This window comes from Abrus precatorius, unplaced genomic scaffold (assembly GCF_003935025.1).
Source record: "Abrus precatorius isolate BTA unplaced genomic scaffold, Abrus_2018 Scaffold9, whole genome shotgun sequence".
NCBI classification, from domain to species: domain Eukaryota; kingdom Viridiplantae; phylum Streptophyta; class Magnoliopsida; order Fabales; family Fabaceae; genus Abrus; species Abrus precatorius.
Window position 1 is genome coordinate 26,857,012 of NW_020874439.1, and position 22,749 is coordinate 26,879,760.

Below are 22,749 nucleotides of genomic sequence, written 5' to 3' on the forward strand. Positions count from 1 at the left end.
TATGTAGATATATATATATATATATATATATATATATATATAATATATTTAATATAAATTACTAATACTAAAATTTAGAAGTTGCAATGACATTCATAAAATTAAAAATTACATGAAGAAAATTTTAAAGTAATAACAACAACATAAATCAATGACGGGAAGTAGAAGCTTGAGTAATGTTTGAACATGTCTTCCTTGTGTGACCAGGGGTGTGACAATAAGAACAATTTTTTTGCCGACTTTGTTGTTCTCTAATGTCCATCTCTGTCCTTATCCTACTAAACTTGGGTCGACCTTTTGAAATTCTTTTCAGTTCTGGATTTGGACACAAAGTTGGGCCCGTGTAAGTTGGCCAATAGTCTTCATGTCTGAGTTCTCCAAACTGACCTTTGTATACCTTAGAAACTTGTTGTAAGGTATACACGGGAGATATGTATATGTCAAAGTTGTGGTGTGCGTATAAGCATGAAGCAAGTACATGCGAGCATGGGATGTGAACTTTTTGAAACTTGCCACAATCACACCACATTTCATCTAACCGTACTGTAAATCTTCCTACGGGTCGAATTTCTGTTGGATGTTGCATTTCTTCGACTAAAAATCTAGTGCTTGTTCTGTCAAAGGTGATAACTCTATGAATGTTTGCGTTTGACTGTGCATCTTGAATTGCTTTAGTTGCAACCTCCGAGTACATATGTCCAGCATTAATCATTGCATTTACTTCTCTGCCTCTGTCAATGAAGAACTTATTGCAACGGGTGTATGTTGCCAGGACCATGGAGCAAATTGGCAAGTTTCTGGTTTTCTTCAAGACCGAATTGATTGACTCCGCTAGATTTGTTGTCATGTGTCCTCAGCGTCGTCCATTGTCCCATGCCAGTGTCCATTTTTCCCTTGGGATGTTGTCCAACCATTGTGCAACTTCAGGATTATTATCTTTTACTATGTTGTAATAGTAAAAGAATCTCGGTTCAGTCATCCCATATGCTGGAAACAAGATTACAAAAAAAATTAATATAACTAGCTAAGCAATTGTATAAAATATTAATGAGAATATAAAGTACGTAAAAAATTAAAATTACTCATATTGACAACATCTTTCTTCAGTGCAGCGTTTTTGAATCGTCGTATGAAGTTTTGTGCAATATGTCTAATGCAATAGACATGGACAGAATTGTTTTCTGTCTAACCACTTCCATTTTTGGAGTATGCACTTCTTATGGCCTCGTGACGATCCGAAATGAGGCACAACCCCTCTTGCGGAGTTACGTACCTCCTTAAGTTTTTCAAAAAAAAGAACCATGCATCACTAGTTTCACCTTCTACCATAGCAAAGGCAATGAGGATTATGTTGTTGCAGCCGTCTTGCGCAACTGCCACTAATAAAGTCCCTTTGTATTTGCCATACAAAAATGTTCCATCCACTTGAACAATTGCAGGAATTGGACCGCTCTCAGAAGTCGACTTTGGAGAGCGGTTCGTATACAACTGCTCTTAGAAGTCGTTTTTGGAGAGCAGTTCTTATTTAACCGCTCTCAGAAGTCGACGTTGGAGAGCGGTTCTTATTTAATCGCTCTCAGAAGTCGACTTTGGAGAGCGGTTCGTATTTAACCGCTCTCAGAAGTCACCTTTCTTGCCACGAATTTGAAGACCAGAATTCGACTTTCAGAGAGTCGAATTCTGTACATAAACAGTAATTAATTCGGTCTACTTTGATAAATATTTTTGGGACAGGTCTATTTCAGTATTTTTATTTTTTTTATATATTATTTTGGTTAAAAATTCACATTTAACACATCTCTTACACTCAAAATTAAACATATATTGGTATCCAAGGTTTAAGTTAAATAGACTTTGATATCATATTAAAAATATAAAATTTATATGTTTTTTTAAATGTTGGTAGTCTTGTTTATCAATTAAAATTAAAGTGTTATTTTAATAAAATATTTTTATTTAATGTTATGGCATATTGCTAAAATAAAAAATGTTAATAGATAAACAACACCAACAACACTTAAGAAATTACATCTAAACTTTATCCTATTAAAAATTTATGTTTAATTCACTCTAAAAAATAAGCTAAAAAAAATAAGAGGATTAATTATCTCTCTCATGTCCTAGAATTGAACATCTAACTAGAATGTGAAGTTTGAAAAATTAGACATTTGCAAACCCAATATTAAGACTGTATTAAAAGAAACAAATCATTGATGTATCTTCGCCATATTTTTAGTCAATATAAAATATTTTAACACTTTTTTCATTTACAAAGACTTGCCATACGATACGTGACATATATAGAATTAGAAATCTATGAGTAGTCTAACATTAGAATTAGACAAATTTTGATTTTATACTGTTGATCCTAACTCATTTTTGAAAAATAACTTAAAAAATTAATTGTTGAAAATTCTTAAAAAATATTTTAATGATATTCTTACGGAACATAAAACATTTTAATATTCATCATTGTCAAAAGACTACCCGCATCCTTTCTGGCCCAAGATTGGCTTCTTCTTCTTCTTCTTCCCATCATTGATCAAAGGTGGCTTGACTCGTGGAGAACTAAGATACGCATGCTTTGCCAAGTTTAAAGAGATACTTTTTACGCTCCAACGGAGAAAATGCCATAAACATGGCCAACAAGACTGATGAAGTTAGCAAAGACACATTGCAAACAATAACATATACTCTACTTCATATTTATAATTCATATTTATTTGTAAAAACTATGCTACACATAAAATATATATAGTTTCTCTAAAAAAAGAAATTAATAAATTAAAATTGCGCCAAGGTAAAAAAGTGGTACATCTACCTTCCATCTTCATAAGCATAGTTCTGACTTCTTCACTTATATTAGTGTTGTTTGTATTTTTACCAATATTTAAACAAGGTTCGAACAAAATTCATAAGCATATATAAGTTGGCACCAATTTGACCTGTACACTGCAAACCGTGACATAGAAACAAAATCTTGGCTTTATTTACTGGAACTGACACTATGTACAAGATCTGGTTTTTGAACCGTGGCAAACCTTACCCAACAGAGAAACTTAAAATAAGACATGAAGAAGGTAATCCACATTAATATCGACCAACTATGACAAAGTCATCGTCATCAAGAACTTGAACATCTTTTTCTCCAACAAAATGCTCTCGCCCCATTTGCTTCACCAAATTGACAAACTCTTTCCTTTGTTCCACATGCAGAGGTACATGGGGTAGCCTGAAAACTGGCTTGATGACCCCAAGTTGAGCAAGAGCTGTGTTCAAAGCAATTGGAAGTGGCTCTTGGGAAAGCCAATCAAACAAAGGCATGATTTTTGAATTCAATGTAGGATTCTTGCCTCCAAACATGAGTTCTCTCATTAAACCAGGAATCAAGTTGCTAGCAACAGATTGAACCCCAATACCCCCAAAATCCCATCTAGCATCATGGCTTATTTTATCAATCCCAGTCCACACAACAATTCCTTGATCTGTATACTGTTTAATCCTCTCAGTTCCCACACACTCCTTCACACCAACCAAATTAGGACTTTGAGCCAAGGTTTGAACTACACTAGGAGGAATATCTTGATTAGTCCTTGTAGGTATGTTATATATGATGACAGGACCTATAGAAAGCACACTATTATAGTGAGCAAGCAAACCATCCAAGGAGGTTTTTCCGTAATAGGGGTTTATATGAAGTGCAGCATTCATTCCAACCGCAAAACCACGCTCAGTAGCCTTAATTGCCTCTGATGTGCAGTTGCTTCCGCCATTACCAACAACCTTAACTTTATCACCAAAACAGTTGACTGTGTGTGCAATAAGCATTATCTGTTCATCCCAGGTCATTAATTGCCCTTCACCAGTTGTGCCAGCAACAAGAATACCTTCAACCCCATTTGCAATCTGCATATCTACCAAGTTGTCATATGCATCAAGATCAAATTGCCCATTAGGTAGGTATGGAGTTTTAACTGCAGTTATCAATCTCACACTCCTTATGTTTTCAGTCCATGCCCTGTAAAATACAGTACAAATATAACTTATTTCCCTCAACAATTCCCCACAGCTTAAGTTTTGTAACTTCTTATGATGTTTGCAAACATAATTATATGAATTTGGTTAACAGTGCAGATTTATCAATAAAAGCCAAGTCGTGAAGCTAAAAGCATATTATATATACATCTATATTTTTTTAGCAGGTTGCTTAAAAATTAAAATTTTACACCTGCAAAGCTGTAGATCTGAATTACGTAAATCACTATAAAACTGCGTTGCTGATAAAAAATACAGATCAAGATTATAAGCCTTGTATATCCAAACTAAATCTCAAAGCCCAGAATAAAGGAATTAAAAATTCAAATTAAGTCGTAAATGAAGATTAGAGAGAGATACTGTTTAAAGCTGTATCAAAAGGCAGATCAGAACATCAACTCCAGAGACCCTTTCAGAAATTATACCAAGGGATTTCAAATGTTCCTACATATTGTACACAAATACACACAACAACTTACTGGAATGATATTAATGGGATATTAAAATTTAAGAGAATAATCAATCCATATGGAACAGAATATTTATTATTCAAATCCACCTATTTTTTACAGCTGAGCTGCTCATAGGGATCCAAAAATCATTCATTGCAGCTGCTCGCGGAGGTTTCCAGCATGTGTTCCTGTATCCAAACAAAGAAAATTATAGTGATTAGCCAACCATAATTTGGATTCATAGCTACAATACTTGGTATCCTATCTGCAACACAGTTGGCACCAATCACTGATCTTAGTGCAGGTTTGAGGAAGATTAATTTCCCCCAAAAAATCTCTTATTTTTCAAAATCTCTCTCACGACAGTAACAAAAATAAGCAATTATTCTCCTAAATAAACTGAACCAAACATGCACTAGCTTCATAAGATGATTCCCAGTTTATGGTAATCTTATGCCTTCTAAACTCTTTCGCTTCATCTTTATCAGTTATTTTCTCATACGGCTAAAATGCAAACAATCATAATATTTATTATTTCAGTAACCTCGTTAGCCATCTTAAACTCATTACACACAGTAACATATCAATAAATCACTATACCAAAATATATAAAAAACAAAAATTCAGAAAATAAAAATAATAATTAAAGTACATTTATACCATTATTCAATCATAAATTATTATTATCAGTAACAATTGTTATCTTTTGTAATAATTATTTTAAAAATTATACTTATTATTGATTATAAATAACATAGCAAAATTAAACTCACAATAATTTATTTAAATGGAAAATAAAAGATAGCAGATATAACCTCTTGTTGCGATTGCTGGCTATGGAGCGGAAAAAGGGTAAACGAGGTCCTCTGAACAAGATGCTACTACTGCCATAGTGAGCGACCATGTTTGAAGACCTTAATTGACCCGAATTGAAACTTAGACTATGATCTGACCCGATTGAAGCTCCGGAAAATGAAACAGAGGACAGGGTAACGGAGAGAAAATATGCCATAGGGAGATCACCGGCGTTGACCAATGAATCGCTGCACTAACTTTATTACATTGTTTATCCGATAAATAAAAATAAAAGAAGAATTAGAGTGGAAGGGGAGTACAGAAAAAAATTTTAAATTTGAGATAACAATCAAATTTTTTGAATCTCACTATGTTTTTCCTATACCATTTTTTTTCTGTTTTAGAAAAGAAATAAATTTATAATTATTTTAGATTAAAGGGTTTTAGAAAATTAATGTAATACTATATCTAATTCTATTTATAAGAAATAATTATTAGTACTTTTTTCTAATTTAAAAAAAATTAAATTATCTTCTACGAATTATTTTACGCACAAAAAAATGATTTGTCTTCTAAAAATGTATATTTTTCTCTCTTTAAAAGATACATGTCACTTTTATATATGTAAGAAAAATATGCAAACTGAATAATTTTAGAATTTAACATTATTCTTCAGATACAGGTTTGACAGGAGATTCTTTTAAGTTCTTAAGAATTTAAAGTTGAAAATATTAAATTCCTATGTGAATAATTTAAAAGAAAATTCTCAAAAACTAAAATTTTCAAGAATACTTTTGATTAAATTTTAAAAAACATTTTTATGAAAAAAGTGAAAACTTTAAAGTGCCCCGAAAGCAGAAAGGTTTTTATAAAATAAAAATATAATTATATCTTTTAATATTCTTAAATCTAAACTTAGTTTACATTGTCTTTTCATTATGTTATGGTCTATTTATAACTTGTGTAATTAAAGATGATTTATAATTATTATAATTAAAATTTTGTAATATTTTATCACTTAATATATATATATATATATATATATTCTTATATTATAATTGTCTTGTATTATTTTATTTTAATTTTTTAAAATTTTAAATAATCATAAATTTAGTTAATAGCGTAAAGAAAAATTATTAATTATTATATAAAGTAAATATTTTTTTAAAGAAGTAAGAATACTCCTAAAAAAATAACATTTATATCGAAGACAATATACAAAAATTCACAAGAATAATTGTATAACATATACAATAAATTTAAGACATGTCAAACGTATTTTTAACATTTCAAAAAACAATTTTTTCAGGAAACATGATTTCTAAGAAATATAGTTTTCATGAAGTAAAAAGTATTTTGTATACCAAACACTCTCTTAAGAAAATGCTAAGAACATTATTAAAGAAAAATAAAAAAAATTTAATAAAAAATATAAAATATACTTACATTCATGTTTTTTAGTATATCTTAACATAATTTTTAATAAAAATATCATTTATTAATTCCTTAAGCAATTTCCTTATAAAAAAAATATAATTATTTTTCAATGTATTATTTGTTAATTTTATTATATTTTTATTTATTGTAAAATTTGTGTTAATGAAATAGTCATAATTTATGTAAATGAATACATTCTATTCATTTAATATATATAACACAAATTTGACTATTTAATATTATAATACACAATATAAATATATAATATAACTATAGCAATAATACCTATACTAATAGAAAACTTCCAAAGTTTATTCGTTCATTTTTCTGTAAAATTACTACTTCAAAACTTTTTTTTTTCAATTGACTACTTTTGATTTAATTTTTTAACATTTTAAAATTTTACTTAAATGCTTTAATTTTTAAACATCTAATATTAAACATCTAATAATGGGATTCAGTGTTTGTTTGTGTCTGATAAAGCTTTTTAAGTACGGTTCGAACTTCTACAAAATGCATAAGCAAAAGTGCGTTGGAACTAATTTGAACCAGTTTCCCCCTGCAAATAGTCAGTGAAAAGCAACTAAACTTGTTTTATCGAGCTTAAATGATCTAAAACTATGGTTCCTCATACGGCTTTTGAACTTTTGCAAACGGCAAACTTTGGAAATTGTTCAAAACCCAACATGGAGATTATCATAAAAAAATAAGACTTGTAAAAGGTAATCTGAATTAATATCGACCAACTAAGATAAACTCATCATTATGAAGAACCTTTACTTCCTTTTCTCCCACAAAATGCTCGCTACCAATTTGCTTCACCAAATTGACAAAAAAACTGGTCTAATAACCCCAAGTTGAGCAAGAGCTGTGTTCAAAATGAATTGGTTTTGGCTCAAGGCAAAGCCAATCAAATAAAGGCATGAGCTTTGAATTCAGTTTGGGATTTTCCCCCCCTCAAACATGAGTCCTCTCATCAAACCAGGAATCAAGTTGCTAACAACAGATTGAACCCCAACAGCCCCATAATCCGATCTAGCATCATGGCATTCTTCATCATTTGCAAACCACACAACAATTCCTTCATTTGAATACTGTTTGATCCTGTCATTCCCCACACACTCTTCTACACCAACCAGGTTAGGATTTGGTGTGGTTCGTGAAGGTATATTATATATGATGATGGGGCCTATGGAAAGCACATTATTACAGTGAGCAACCAAACCATCCAAAGAGGTTTTGCCATAGTAAGGATTTATCTGAATTGCAGCATTCATTCCAACAGCAAAACCTCGCCCAGTGGCTTTAATTGCCTCTGATGTGCAGTTGCTTCCGGCATTACCAATAATCTTAACTTTATCACCAAAACAATTGACTGTGTGCGCAATAAGCATTATTTGTTCATCCCATGTCATTAATTGGCCTTCACCAGTTGAACCAGCCCTCTGAGAATACCATCGGCACCGTTCTAAATATATACGACTAAAGCTAACAATACACTTCTTGTTAATGTACTTTTAAACTGTTAACTAAATTTTTTTAAAAATTATAAAAGGATAAAATATAAACATATTAAGAAAAAAATGAAATTCACGTAATTTTGTTAGTTTTTAATAAATTTTAGTTAATAATAAAAATATATTAAAAAATTGTATTGTTAGCCTTTCTAGTAGTATAGTAAACATATCTACCATGTTATCATATCCTTCAAGATCAAATTGGCCATTAGATAGCAAGCATTTATATTTACAAACCAAATCTCAAAGTGAATGATGATAAATGGTGAAAAATAAATAAATATTAAATTCAAACCCACCTTTTTTGCTACAAGATTTGGTATCTTTCTTCATTATGAGTAAGCCTTTCCTTCATTTTTTAGACCCTAACATAATATGGTTATTCATTTTAGTCCACACTTTACAAATTTTTAATTTTAGTCCCCAACTTTTTTATGAAAATTTGTAAATTTTCATTCATTTAATGTCAATTTAAAAATATAGTAAAAACAAGCTAAACTCGATGTCAATTAAAGCTAATAAACTTCTATAATAATAATAATAATAATAATAATAATAATAATGCAGTAAATAAACAACAATCACACTCATTAAATATTTACATGTACCAAAATCAAAATTTAAAGTGTTAAAGAAGGTAAGCTATCTATCATATGAAATTCATTCTAAGTATTTAAGCTTTGTCACATTTAAAATGATGTTTGCTTAGTTATCATATAATAGTATTTAAAATAAATAAATAAAATACTGGACTAAACTTAACAAACAAATTTTATAAAGAGTAATTTTAAAAGATACTATATTTGTAAGGATTATTTACTTATTTAAGTTAATTTTTTGTTTATATAAAATTTATAATGCTTAATATATTTTTTATTATTTTGACACACACACTGTTTTTAGCTATAAAATTAGATTAAAATAATTTTTAAAAATATTTTAAATAATTATATATATATATATATATTATTTTAAAATGTATACTCATATCACAAATTAAAAAATGTAGTATATATATCAGTTTCAAGTATATTTTTAAAATCTAAAATTAAACTTCTTTTGAGCAAATCAGGTATATTTCTAATTAATGACTGATGGATGAAACAGTTGATACATGATGATCTAATAATATAAAGAATAGAAAATATCATTGGTTAAGGAATATTTGAGAAAATGTTAATTCCACGGTCAAAGATTAGAATGAAAGTCACTTGATGAGGTGGTAGCCCACTACTCACTCCTAATAAATGGCTACCTGAAGTTTATAAATATCGTCATTTCGCACATGTGATGCATCACTTGTTATGGAGAGGTTTATTATGATAGTAAATACAATGAAACTAATTCAAAGAGTTCACTTAACTATGTAAATTTCTATTGCGTTACATACAAATTTTTGCTGTGACAGGTATATTGAAATTTATGGCGTGACCCAAATACGATCTGTTGAGTAGTGACTGTGCCATTGCTTTCTCGCTCGGTCCCTCCGTATGACATTTATCCATAACATTTTCTATATTTACCTTGAAATAAAGGAACAAAATATTATGTCTTTTTAAATTCAAGTTAAAACAATTTCATTTTTCTATTATGTTATTGTATAAACATTAATTTAAGATTCATTTTATTAAATATATTTCAAAATAATTATTTATTATATAAATATAAAATTATAATAATTTTGTAATAAAATTGCACTATTTTTAAATATTTTAAATCAACTTAATAATAATAATAATAATAATTCTTTTACACAAATGATCTACTAATTTCTATATATTTTTTAAAACAAAGTTTAAATGTGGTAGTATAAGTATCTTTGAAAGAATTTACCTTAAAATAAAAATATAATTTTAAAAATACTTGAACATAATGAGGAATGGCCTGAACTAACAAGAACGATTCCAAAATTGTAGAGATTTGAACTTAATTTATTAATTATAAATAAAATTTGCATGAGTTATACTCACAAATGTCCTCCTTCCGTGCATGGCCCACCTGGTTCCCTCGTCTTCCCTCCTAATTCGAGAGTTACGGACACGTTCTCTGTCTCTCTCACTCATTTACCTTTTATATATAATATAAATATAAAATAATAACAGAACTAATTCAAACTCAAAATGAGGGAACTCACTCTCACTCTCTCAAACGCCAATGCTTTTGTTTGAATTTTCACTGCCTCTTCTTCTCATTTAGTAGCACCAATGGCTTCCGCCGTTCACCGAAACGCCGTCGCTCTACCTCAGAGGGGAAGCCTCGTTAAGTTAGATCGCAACCACCTCAAAACGCCGTCGCTTAAACCCCGCCTCGCTCACTCGCCGGGATCCAATCTCCGCCGCTCCACCCCCGCTGCTAGGAACCAAGATGGAGGTTATTTAGTTATGGCTTCATTCATTCGACGCAGACAGAGAGAGAGAGTGTAGTTCTATATAAAACGATTTCACTAGGAAGATAAATTGCAGTTTTGAATGAGTGCAAGTTTTGGAGTAGTAAATAAACTTTGTATTTACGGAAAATCTCTCTCTCTCTCTCTCTCTCTCTCTCGATGTAGTTGGTTCATGCTTACATGCTTTTTCGATGGTTATTATTATTCTCTGATTTTGTCTTCTTTTTTTTTTTATGTGTTGCTGTTGTATGAGTTGTTTATTTTTGTGGTTTTATCTATTCATGTTAGTAGGTGACAATGAAGTTAATGCGAATAATAGTAATAAGGTATATACTTATTTTTTACACACTCTTTATTATTGGTTAAAATTTATAAAAATATGTATGTTTACTTCTAATTTAATGTTTTTTTTTTTGGTACTTTTGTAGTTTTCAATGATTTTTGGCTAATTGTTAGGAGTTTGTAAAAAAGAATGTGTTAGAAAGTGAGTTGCTAGCATTTCTCAGTTTATTTTTCATTTTTCAGCTCTTGTTATCTGAAGTGATTCGAGGTGTTGGATACTTCAACCCTTGGATCCTATGGAAAATGGAGGTTAAATATAATCGACGGATGTTTTGTAATAAATGATGATAGGTACGGTATCTCGTGTTTGTGAGAATTTGTTTTGGTCATTAGGATTTGGGTAGCACATTTTGTCAAGGAGAACCCATTCTCAAAGCCGGGGTAATGAGAGGGTTCAGTGTAGATTGGTTTCCTGCTCCTGCGCCACTTGTTTTCTGTTGCAATTTGATATGTAATATTGATTAGATAAGATTTTTGAGTAGATGATAATAGTGGAAATGCTATATATTTTGGAACTGTTCATTGTATGAAGGTATAGGGTTTAAGAGCACTTACACCGTGTGCCAATATGTCTACAAATTTTGCTTTAATTTCCTTGCACTATCCTTATACTTTCATATTTATTTTGAAAGCTAAGTCTTGAAGAGAGTGCGACGATTCTACTCATTCACTTGTTCACTATTCTGTCGTGCTTTTGGCTGTGGCAGTGCTGTTATACTTGTTGCTTATTGTGTATAGTGTCTGGAAGAGTTCGAGTGGCTGTAAGATTGAGACCTCGAAATACTGAGGAAATGGTGGCTGATGCTGATTTTGGTGACTCTGTTGAATTACAACCAGAGGTGCATTTTGGCCAACTGTTTGTACTATTTAGATTCTGCATTTTGATTTAATTATAGATAACTTCATGAATTATTTTAATGTACTAGCGTTCGTTAAGATTTCATTCTTATAACCTTAAATCTCTTTCAGCTTAAAAGACTGAAACTTCGGAGAAACAATTGGGATTCAGACACTTATGAATTTGATGAAGTGCTTACTGAGTTTGCATCACAGAAACGTGTTTATGAAGTTGTAGCTAAGCCAGTTGTTGAGGTCTGTCATAATGATGCATTTCCTAATTGTTCTAGAATAACCTTTTCTCAGCCATTGGACTTTAAGTGTCATTTATGATTTGATTAGACAAACATCATTGTTAGAAGTCATGCTCTGCCTCCATCAATGGATTATCATATTTCTCAATGTAATGGCTTAACATGTCTTTGGATATCTGGTTGCAGAGTGTTCTTGATGGTTATAATGGAACTGTAATGACTTATGGTCAAACTGGAACGGGGAAAACTTTTACTCTTGGACAATTGGGGGAGGAAGACACCTCTGATCGTGGTATCATGGTTCGTTCCATGGAGGATATCTTAGGTGACTTATCTCCAGAAACTGATTTGGTCACTGTCTCATATCTGCAGGTTGTATATTTTTGTGTAACGCTGACTTTTGTATCGTATGCATTGGTTGTCCTATTCACATCATGCTGTGCTTATATAGTCATTAAAGTTGTCTCCTATATGGTTTGATCATGCTAGTGTTCTCTGTTTCATCATTTTCCCAGGCTATTTTAATTTTTGCTGAACTGTCTCCTCCAAATTGTGTAGCTTTACATGGAGACTCTCCAGGACTTACTTAATCCAGCAAATGATAATATTCCCATCTTGGAAGATCCAAGAACTGGTGATGTGTCTTTGCCTGGGGCAACTCTTGTGGAAATCAGGGATCAGCAAAGCTTCTTGGAGTTGCTAAGAGTTGGAGAAGCTAATCGAGTTGCTGCCAACACAAAGTTGAATACTGAATCTTCTCGTAGTCATGCTATACTGACGGTGAAATAATGACTGTGTTTTTGTTTACTTTTTAATTATCTTTACATGTCACTAACAGCAATTCCAATCAGCCTCTTGTTTATTTCATAAAATAATACCCTATCTTAATGACATTATCTATTCTCACACAGGTACATATTAAGAGGTTTGCTGTGGATAGTGAAGATATTGTTTCTACTGAAAATAATGATGCCTCTCACTGGACTAAACCTTCAAAACCACTTGTTCGAAAGAGCAAGCTGGTTGTGGTAGATTTGGCCGGATCTGAGCGTATTCACAAGTCAGGTGTATGTTAGAACTAAACATAAGATTTGTGCATGTGTGTGGGCATCTGCATGCATATATACTTGCCTATTATTATGAATATTAAACTCTGCTCTTTTCTTCTGTGCCAGGAAGTGAGGGGCACATGCTAGAGGAAGCTAAATCCATCAATCTTTCACTTAGTGCACTAGGAAAATGTATTAATGCTCTAGCAGAAAACAATACTCATGTTCCATTTCGGGATTCAAAGCTTACTAGATTGCTTAGAGATTCATTTGGGGGTAAGATACTTTAATCAGTTTGGTTCGATATCATGCTATTATTAGGCTTTAGCTTTTCAACATCTTGTGATAAACTACTGTGGTAAGATTTCTTTAATAGTTTAGGAAACTGGTTTCTGAGTTCTTGTATGACATGTTTACAATATCATTCTCTGAGTCTCCATGCATTTCATGTTATTCTTCTTGGTCCTTTTTCCTATTTGTCAAAACATGCAGTGTTTTTTGTTATGTCATTCTATACTTTGTGCTTCATGTTTTCCAATCATTTGCAGGAACAGCGAGGACTTCATTGATTGTTACTATTGGCCCTTCTCCACGTCATCGAGGAGAGACTTCTAGTACCATCTTGTTTGGCCAAAGGGTTAGTTTTCTTTACTATGAATACGTGTTTATTAAGGTATATTTTTCATCCATATAATATGTTTGATATAAAACCATTTCCAAGACTCCATCTAACAGCTGAAGTATTTAGGGGAGTTGGTTGTGGACTTGTGGTTGTTGATTAGGTTACCAAGTGGTAAGGCATGGCTAATTTTAATTTTAATACAAGCTAAATTGCACTTTTGCATTGTCAGCGCTTTATATGTTGTCCACTCAGCCTTTTGAGTCATCATATAAGACCCACACCCTTGTTAAACCAGGTCATGTGCATGACATGTGATCATCCTTCTACAAATTCTCACCATGTCCACTTTGATATGTTCTCCCCTTTCACCATTTTTTTATCTACTGTCATTGGTTGTAGTTTTGGTGGTGGCTTATGGTGGATGTGGGTTATGAGAACTTGCTAATTGGAGGTGCTGCGATTGGCAATGACTGTGGAAGGAATGAAATCCAAGCTACAATTTTCATCTGGTTTATAGTACCACAATCCATATGAGGGATCTAAATATTATGGTTGTCAATACTTGTCATTGGTGGTAGTAGAAAAGAAGAGGATTGGATGTTGGAAATTGAAGGGGAATAGAGGGTTCTGATCACTTAATTACTGTTGGATACATCACATGGGGTTTTTGTTTCTCCTACATGGACAATTTTAATGCCACATGGATCATTACAGATAAGTGGCAAACTTAGTTTTAGAGTTGGTTTGCCATGTCTTCAATTAATGGATCTTTGATATATGGCAAGGACTAAAAGTAGTCACTTTGGATAAGTAATGGATACCAGCCAAAAGACAAATTATAGTGGGACTAAAATGAAAAATGTGATATATTTATAGGAACCAAAAACATATTTTAATATGAACACTGAAATGAAAAAAATCTGGATCGTCTTGAAAGTATGTAAATAATAATAATGATAGGAACTTGACTTTAAAACCTGCCGGTAGAACCATAGTTATCAAAAAACGTGATCCTAGTTGCAACTTGCTAGTAGAACCAACACTATTATAAAATTTAATTCTTAATCTAAGAACTATGAAAAAGTTCTCAGAAAAAACTGAATTGTATTCAAATTCAACTTGTTTACTCTAATTTACATAGTTCATATTTATAGAAATAAGAAAATTCAAATCTCTATTCTAGTGTAATCTAAGGTAATCTTTATCTTAATATTCAAATTTAAACATATTCTTAATTAATAGAAAATCCTAACAAAGCATTCTCATATTAGAATTCAAATGTTTTGAATAAGTTAATTCTTTTGGTTGCAATTTTATTGAGTCTTCATCTACTTGGGTCTGAGCAAGTAAAATCACAATTTTATTTGTCATTTGTTCTTAAACTTTATTCTCATGGCCCAAAATTGCCTTTTCTTTTTCCTTGAGCTCCATAATTAAGCTTTGCAAAGCTTGTTACATTCTCTTAGTCCTTATTCTAGTTATTGGGCCTCCTATTCCATGCAAAGAATCTTTAGGTTGATTGGTTGGATTTCTATAATGTTTTATAACTAAGCCCCTTATCAAAGTTTAAATGCCTTTAAATCCCTTTTCACTGTATAATTTTCAAGGTTAAGTAGCTTTGACGTCAATATTAAAAAAGTGTTTTGAAAAATGGTTTTCTCAACCTCAATATTGGTGGTCTCATGTGCCAGTTATTATTCCTGCATTACTTTGACAGACTTGTAGCATTTTTGAATTCCCTTAAACTTAGAGAGAAAAGAGCTTATTTTTCAAAGGTTCTCTCAAGAAGCCAGCAAAAATAAGCAATTGTTTCTTATATTGAGACAAACATGCACTTGGATTTGCCCAATTCCTTGTGCAATACATTAATATGCTAGTGCTTGTGTCTTAATTTGCACGCTCTGTCCAGTTTATATACCCCAAAAATTTGGAGTATCTTACTTAATTCATTTTATAACATTCTTTGAATGACTTTTTATTTATATTATCCCTATGGTACCCTATTATTATTATTATTATTATTATTAACAAATTCAAATGAAAATCTTTGTTGAGAATTGATATAGTTGGCTTTGAGGAAAAGATGGATTGATGTGTATTTGTGTCTCAGGCTATGAAAGTTGAGAATATGCTGAAAATAAAGGAGGAGTTTGATTATAAAAGTTTGTCTCGGAGGCAAGAGGTACAATTAGATAAGCTTATTGCGGAAAATGAAAGGCAGCAGAAGGCTTTTGAAGATGAAGTTGAAAGAATAAATTTGGAAGCACAAAGCCGAGTTGCTGAGGTTGAAAGGAAATTTTCAGATGCGTTAGAGGTTTGGTGTATTTTCTAAAGAAAAATAGCACTATCTTGAGCATGATACCTTGTTTCTAAAAATAACATCTTCTAGTTTTGAAATGCTTTATAAATTTTATTAACATGCTCTATAGAATTGTTATTGTTATTAAAGTATGTGTTCCAAGATATTCTTACTTTAGCATTTGGTCATTTATTTAGAGTCTTTTCCTATCCTTTCTGTGCTGTTAACAGCAACAACAAACAGCAAATCTGAGGTTGTGTAGAAAATTAGAAATTAGAACAGTTTGTATGATAGATTAGGGTTTCTGGTAGATCTGAAGGGGGGGGGGGTGTTAATTGAAAGAAGTTAACCTGGAAAGATGGAGGTAAATAGATGGTTCTTTGATATTAACACCTTGGAAACACATCATCTAAGCCACTGGTTTGCAATGTGGGCATGGTTGCAGCCAAGTTCTGAATTACAAAAATTGCAGTATTGTATGGTTCAAGAATACCCCTGGCTACATTGTACTTTTACAGTAGATTCAACATGTCTGATAAGTCTTGATTTTGTTTGAAGTTTTTGACAACCTCTTTCATCTTCACATAATGTCTCATATTGAGTTGTTTCCTGTAGAAAGAGAGACTGAAATGCCAGATGGAGTACATGGCATCAGTTAGGCAGCTGGAGCAGAAGTTGGTTTCAAGTGGAGAAAGACATGGCTGCAATTGGCTTGTGGATGGTCATGGAGAGGTATTCCATTTTGATCAATAGTAACCATACAAACGTTGTTCTGAAAAGTTTGTTCTCTTAACAACAATTTACTGCTGTTGCTAATGTGTGTCAAGGACCAGTACTAAAAGCTTAGATTGTTTGGTAAAGTAAATCCCTTGAATGTTTTTATATCTCTAACACATTGCCTCATGTAAGACGCTTTTGGCTTGAAGACCAATTATACCCAAATTCTGTTATTAGGTAGGAATAAGATCTGCAAATGAATGTTTTATCTAACAATTTGTAATTTTGTTTTGCATTTGGTTCTATCCATTTCCCATTGGTATGCTAGATTACTCATATTCATAAGCATTTTGGTTTGTGTTGTGTGTGTGTGTCTGTGCAATTGTTTTAGTTCATTGTATAAGTTTAGTAGATTGTATGGAAAAAATCAGTTGACTATTTTGATGTACTCAAGATGCACCCACAGCAAAATTTGTTGCAATGTGGCAAATTTCCACTTGTTTCACCTTGCTTGTATATTTCAATATTTATATAATGTATTTCCTGTTTAAATACTACCCCACCTGCCTTTTCTTGTCTTTGCTTCAATCTTCATGGTTTGTGCTAAATTCAATATTTTAGTTAACACTTAAGTGTTAGTGGTCCTGATATTAAAGGTTTTGTTGGCACAGGGTCCTACACCGTCTTCTGCAGATGAAGTTGCTGAGGTCAAAAAGCTGTTTGAAAATGAAAGCGTTAAGAGAAAAGCAGCTGAAGCAGAGGTACAAAATCTAAAAAGTCTGCTGGAGAAATATACTCGAACAGAGGTACATATTTCACTTCAATGAAAAGCTTCTCTGGCTTCTTATTTTTCAAGTATTGATTTTCTTTTATATTGGGGGTTTTTGTGTACTAGACAGGAGGGGATACAGAGATGATAAAGCTTAACAGCATTCTGAAGGATGGGGCTAATCAGGAAAAGAAACTTGAAGAAGAAATAATAATATTAAGTAGTCAATTATTGCAATTGAACTTTGAAGCTGATCAGGTATTGTATTGCTTTTGACTCTGTGCAACATATGCTTGAATTATAAGGACTAGCCTAGGATGCACTTAATGAAGTAATGATTTGGCTTCACATATATTTGAATATGTTGTAATTCAATGCACCTACTGGATTTAAAGGCTTTTTTTATGCAAGGAAAAAAATTACTTAAAACAAAATAGGTAAAGTACCACTGGCAGAGCATAAGAAATCCTTTTATATTGATACGTGAAGAAGTGACTAAAGTATTCATGTGGATCACCGATATCATTGCATCCAAGTAATGGAAACTCCCTTGAAAGAGTACCAACCAAAGAAGCAAATGAAGTCATAAAAATGTAAGAGAAAAATGACATCCTTGAAACTAGTTCATTTCTCGAGCCAAATATTCCCAGTGAACTGCTTTGTTACAGATATACTATACCATTCATATGTCTTCGCCTAACAGATTAAACTTTTCGGTTAGTTGGTTTATGACACCAACTGGTCTAGATTACAATCCTTGCTTAGCCCATTTTCTTCTAATAACATTTTGAATTACAGCACAGAGGGATGGCTTGAACATTATTCATGCTTAAAGTCCGAGCTTTTGTGAGAGGGGTTGTGTTAGAGATATATATAAAACCATTCATGTGTCTTTACCTAATAGCTTAAAGCTTTTGAGATAGTTGTATCATGACATGCAGCACATGCTTGATGTTTCACATTAAGCGATCTGTATTTTAGAGCTTCTGGACGACCAGAACACAATGTAAAGCAGTAGGAAATAGTTTCTTAATGATATTGTCAATTGTGATTTGTGACAACTATTTACATTTGAAATACTGGAAATATACTTTCTGTATTATTATGAAGGTATTACAAGAATATATATGCTACACAGATACTATATTCCCTCAAGTTTAGGAATTGAATGGTAAAAAGATAGCAGTCTTAAACTAATAATCATTACAGAAAAACTAACAAAATTGTTACAAATATAATCAACATGTACAATGTAAAGTTCTTTAAGTGCCATCAAGTTGGAAAGTTTGGCTGCCATATTGAAACCAGAATAATTGTTGAGTGACTTCAAGTTTTCATGTACTTAATAGCATCTAGCTGCATTTACCTTGTTCTTATAGCATAACTTTGCCATGTGTTATTTAATTTCTTCATGCGAATATAAATAATGTTATGGATATGGTCATAGATGAGAAGATGTTTAGAAAGTGAAAGCTCTGTAAATGCATCCCCTGCTATGGATTCTTCCATGTCTCAAGTTAGGCATTCTCAACACAAATACACTGGGAATGGTCAGAAGGCATCTTTTGCTGCACTCTTTGAGCAAGGTGCAATTTGGTTGAGTTATAATTAAATCTTAACAATATCCTTGTATGTGTGACACGTTATTTTGACAGTTGGGTTGCAAAAGATTTTGTCTTTGCTGGAGTCTGATGATGCCAATGTACGAATTCATGCTGTTAAAGTGGTGGCCAACCTAGCAGCAGAAGGTTGTTGCTATCCTCTTCTCAAGGCTGTTATTTGATCTTCTGCTTTCAGTGCTTTGTACTACTTGTATTTTGATGTTTGGCTATCAAAATCTTTGAAAAGAAGCACATTGTGGTGATGATAATCCTGATAATTTTGTGATAGGTGGTAGTGGATTCAAGAGAGTAATTATCTGATGTTTTTATTCTTGTTTTTGTTGCATGTCTGTGTCATATTGTACAAACTCTGGGAAGGAGTGAAATTCATGCTAGCAACATTGTTTTATTTGGGACAATCATAGCTTTAAATGTTTGTCCTATGTTTTGCACATTTACTCTAGTCTGTATCAATTGTTTATGATGCTCAATTTACCATTCACCGAGTGCTGATCCATCGTTTTGCTTTACTATCATCAAGGGCAATCCTTTTGCAATGTTAAGTATAGAGACATTGATATAGATATGGGTCGTCATTCTGTTTTGCTAAACATATAAATCAAACCCATTCATGGACCTACAACATATCTATCTTTTAGAATAAAGTGGATCTTGACATGTTATTTTATCTGGAATTCATGAAAATTTCATATATTAACTTCTGAATAAATTATTTTATGGCCTTTGTTTTAAAAGTTTTGGTTTCCCTTCCCCCATTTTCCCCATGAGCCTCTCCATCATCATAATATCTTCTATTGATGTTGTGATTCGTGAGTCATTCTATTTCTGAAGAGGGGGTGGGAAGGATTCTTACTGCTGTGTATAAACAATTGGTCTCTTGCGCGGATGAATGTTATTGAAGTGCAGTCATACATCCCTGCCCATCAGACTATTTTCCTCTTTTTTCTCTTTTTACTTACGTTTTCATTGCATTCATACCCAAGCCTTCTATTTTTTTTACCTTCTTGGTAGTATATGAAGATTTTGTTGAATAATTTGTTTCAATGTAATATGCAGAGGCAAATCAAAAAAGTATTGTTGAAGCTGGTGGTCTTACTTCCTTGTTGATGCTTCTTAGAAGATATGATGATGAAACTGTCCGCAGAGTGGCAGCAGGGGCAATTGCCAATCTTGCCATGAATGGTGATCGTCATTAGCAGTCATATTTTTTTTATAAATGTTTGAGCTAGCTGGATTGTGCTTCCTACTTTGTTACGATTGCTAGGTGTTAGTGGTTCTGTGGATTCAGCTAATGTTACTTTTGATATTGCTTTGCTTTCTTGAATTCTTTCATGACAATTCAGAAGCCAATCAAGAACTTATAATGGCTGAAGGGGGAGTCACTTTGTTAGCAATAGCTGCATCTGATGCTGAAGAACCTCAAACTCTTCGAATGGTTGCTGGTGCCATAGCTAACCTATGTGGAAATGGTACATTTACTTGTTTTCTAGTCATTTGTGTTGCTAAATCTCTGAAAATATATATTTTATCTACCAAATATTGTCCTTGGAATAAACACTTAAAAGACCTGTCAAGTTGGTGATTATTGTTTTCGTCCTGCATCCTGCTGTAGCATTTCTAGGGTCAAGCTGGTCTGTGGTCCATGTCCCAATCTGAGATAAACTAGGGACGATAGGTTCATATCATTTATTGTTTTGCAGTGTTTCACTTGAATTAAGATGTGTACCGTAGGGAGACAAAAGGATCATATTTTGAGAAGAGAGAACCCTTATTTCTTTGCATGGATGTTAAATATGTGTAAATGGATAGCTACTGAACAAGGTGTACTGAACGTCTAAACAATTGTGCTTTCATCTGTAAATTTTACATTGAAAGACTTGATCTTCGTATTTCCATCACTGGATATCTAGTATTCACCATTTTGTCTGGGTTCTTAATCCAGATAAAATATTAATGAAGCTGAGATCCCAGGGAGCTATCAAGGCCATACTGGGAATTGTAAGATGTGGACATCCTGATGTTCTTTCCCAAGTTGCACGAGGAATTGCCAATTTTGCCAAATGCGAGTCTCGAGCTTCCAATCAAGGTTTGCTTTCTTTTGAATATTTGACTGTCAATGGTGAAAATGTTGTATTGGAGTTAATTCATTGAAAATGGACAAAGTTGTTGCTTCGCAGCTGCAATCAAGGGCCATTTACTTACTTTAAAGATAGGTTTGCTTTTTGTTTCTAGTTTCTAAACAAGTCGTTGCCATTAATTCCCCCACTCTGCTGCTTGCCTGCTTCCCCATTTAGCACATTTCTAGAACGAAAGAGAAATGAATGATATATCAGTTTTACTATTATTATTGTTATTATAGCCTCGTAATTATATCTTGCATTCTCAGGGATAAAAAGTGGTAGGTCTTTTCTGATAGAAGATGGCGCACTTCCATGGATAGTACAGAATGCTAATAATGAAGCTACACCAATCAGGCGTCACATTGAACTTGCACTGTGCCACTTAGCACAGCATGGTAATGAGACTCCTTGTCTTCTCATGTTTCGAGTTTTTTAGTGCATTTTTAAAAAAACTAAAGCAATTGAGGTAATGAAAACTGTAGAAGTAAATGCAAAAGATATGATCAGTGGAGGTGCCCTTTGGGAGCTTGTCCGAATTTCGAGAGATTGTACACGAGAGGACATAAGGAATCTTGCTCGTGGGACTCTCGGTTCTATCCTGCCTTTCAAATCTGAATTACGGCGTTTACGTATAGACTATTGATTGCAAATCTTTCCTGGGGTTGTTCATATTTTGTTCTTGTTTAACTGCTGATGAGACTGATCTAGTGATCCTGCAGTGTTCATCTGACATGGAGCATTGGGGAGTTATATACCTTGCTAGTTTTGTGCAAGAGAAGCAGGGTTTGGTAGGTACTTTTGGGCTTTTTAGTCATCACTGATCCAGAATGACTTATAGATAGAGGAGAGAAGAAACGAGGTTTTTGGGTTTGGGAGAGATGCTGAAGATATATGATCAATCAAACAAGGTGTAGTCAAACTCTGACTACCCGAAATGACATGGAGCTGCCCGATATTGTATTATTTGACTTGTGCAGGTAATGAAAATTATTAATCTATTCGATAATGACCGAAAAGTGTTATCTCGTGGGAAATTGATTTTCGAAGAGCTAGAAATTTGCGTTTCTTATTCAAGGCTTATTAGTAACGGGGTTTGATTCTTTTAAATTATTTAATCTCTATCTTTATAAGAGAACAAGAAGAATAATTTTAAACAATTCAATTATGTATATGTTTTAAAATAAGGAAGATATTTCGGCTGTATTGGACAAAAGTTAGTTGAAAGCTTTTAGTGTATAATTTATAGTTGATAAGTTAGTCAAAAGTTTATAATTTTATTAGGAATTGATTAAATTAAAGTCATTTGATAAAACTAATTGAAATATATTAAGCAACTAAAATGAATATATTAAAAATTAAATGAAGAAAAATAGATTTAGAATTTGTAATTTATTAAAAATGGTAAGAGTAAATATGAAATTATATTGTTGATAACTTATAAGCTAGAAGTTGAATGTTATTTCATTAAACTTTTTAAAAGCTAAAAGTTACAAGTT

The 22,749-nt window shown here is 32.4% G+C and overlaps 2 protein-coding genes and 1 pseudogene across 2 annotated transcripts; 1 reads left to right on the forward strand and 2 right to left on the reverse strand.

Annotated features, from left to right (window-relative positions):
- Positions 1-2,911: 2,911 nt before the first annotated feature.
- On the reverse strand, positions 2,912-5,528 carry LOC113850294 (4-hydroxy-tetrahydrodipicolinate synthase, chloroplastic-like). The gene is made up of 3 exons (XM_027480770.1): positions 5,303-5,528; positions 4,595-4,675; positions 2,912-4,018 (listed from the first exon to the last, which is right to left on the reverse strand). Exons 1-3 carry the CDS (start codon positions 5,497-5,499, stop codon positions 3,091-3,093), a joined length of 1,206 nt encoding a protein of 401 aa, XP_027336571.1. The 5' UTR covers positions 5,500-5,528; the 3' UTR covers positions 2,912-3,090.
- Positions 5,529-7,451: 1,923 nt separating this feature from the next.
- Positions 7,452-10,299, reverse strand: LOC113851125 (annotated as a pseudogene).
- A 1,441-nt stretch (positions 10,300-11,740) lies between these two features.
- Positions 11,741-21,896, forward strand: LOC113850149 (kinesin-like protein KIN-UB). The gene is made up of 19 exons (XM_027480536.1): positions 11,741-11,803; positions 11,934-12,056; positions 12,242-12,427; positions 12,614-12,835; positions 12,967-13,120; positions 13,231-13,380; positions 13,653-13,741; positions 15,837-16,040; positions 16,641-16,746; positions 16,984-17,004; positions 17,442-17,548; positions 17,638-17,769; positions 18,959-19,097; positions 19,167-19,259; positions 20,190-20,315; positions 20,477-20,602; positions 21,076-21,219; positions 21,520-21,648; positions 21,736-21,896. The coding sequence occupies exons 1-19, from the start codon at positions 11,756-11,758 to the stop codon at positions 21,894-21,896; spliced, it is 2,460 nt and encodes an 819-aa protein (XP_027336337.1). The 5' UTR covers positions 11,741-11,755.
- The last annotated feature ends 853 nt before the right edge of the window (positions 21,897-22,749 follow it).

Coding starts and splice junctions, on each gene's coding strand:
- LOC113850149 (XM_027480536.1), top strand. CDS start 11,756: ATGGTGGCTGATGCTGATTTTGGTGACTCTGTTGAATTACAACCAGAG. Junction 13,121..13,230: donor TGAGCGTATTCACAAGTCAG/GTGTATGTTAGA, acceptor CTTCTGTGCCAG/GAAGTGAGGGGCACATGCTA. Junction 20,603..21,075: donor AGCTAACCTATGTGGAAATG/GTACATTTACTT, acceptor TTCTTAATCCAG/ATAAAATATTAATGAAGCTG.
- LOC113850294 (XM_027480770.1), bottom strand. CDS start 5,499: ATGGCATATTTTCTCTCCGTTACCCTGTCCTCTGTTTCATTTTCCGGA. Junction 4,676..5,302: donor GCCAGCAATCGCAACAAGAG/GTTATATCTGCT, acceptor GTTTGGATACAG/GAACACATGCTGGAAACCTC. Junction 4,019..4,594: donor AGCTCAGCTGTAAAAAATAG/GTGGATTTGAAT, acceptor TGTATTTTACAG/GGCATGGACTGAAAACATAA.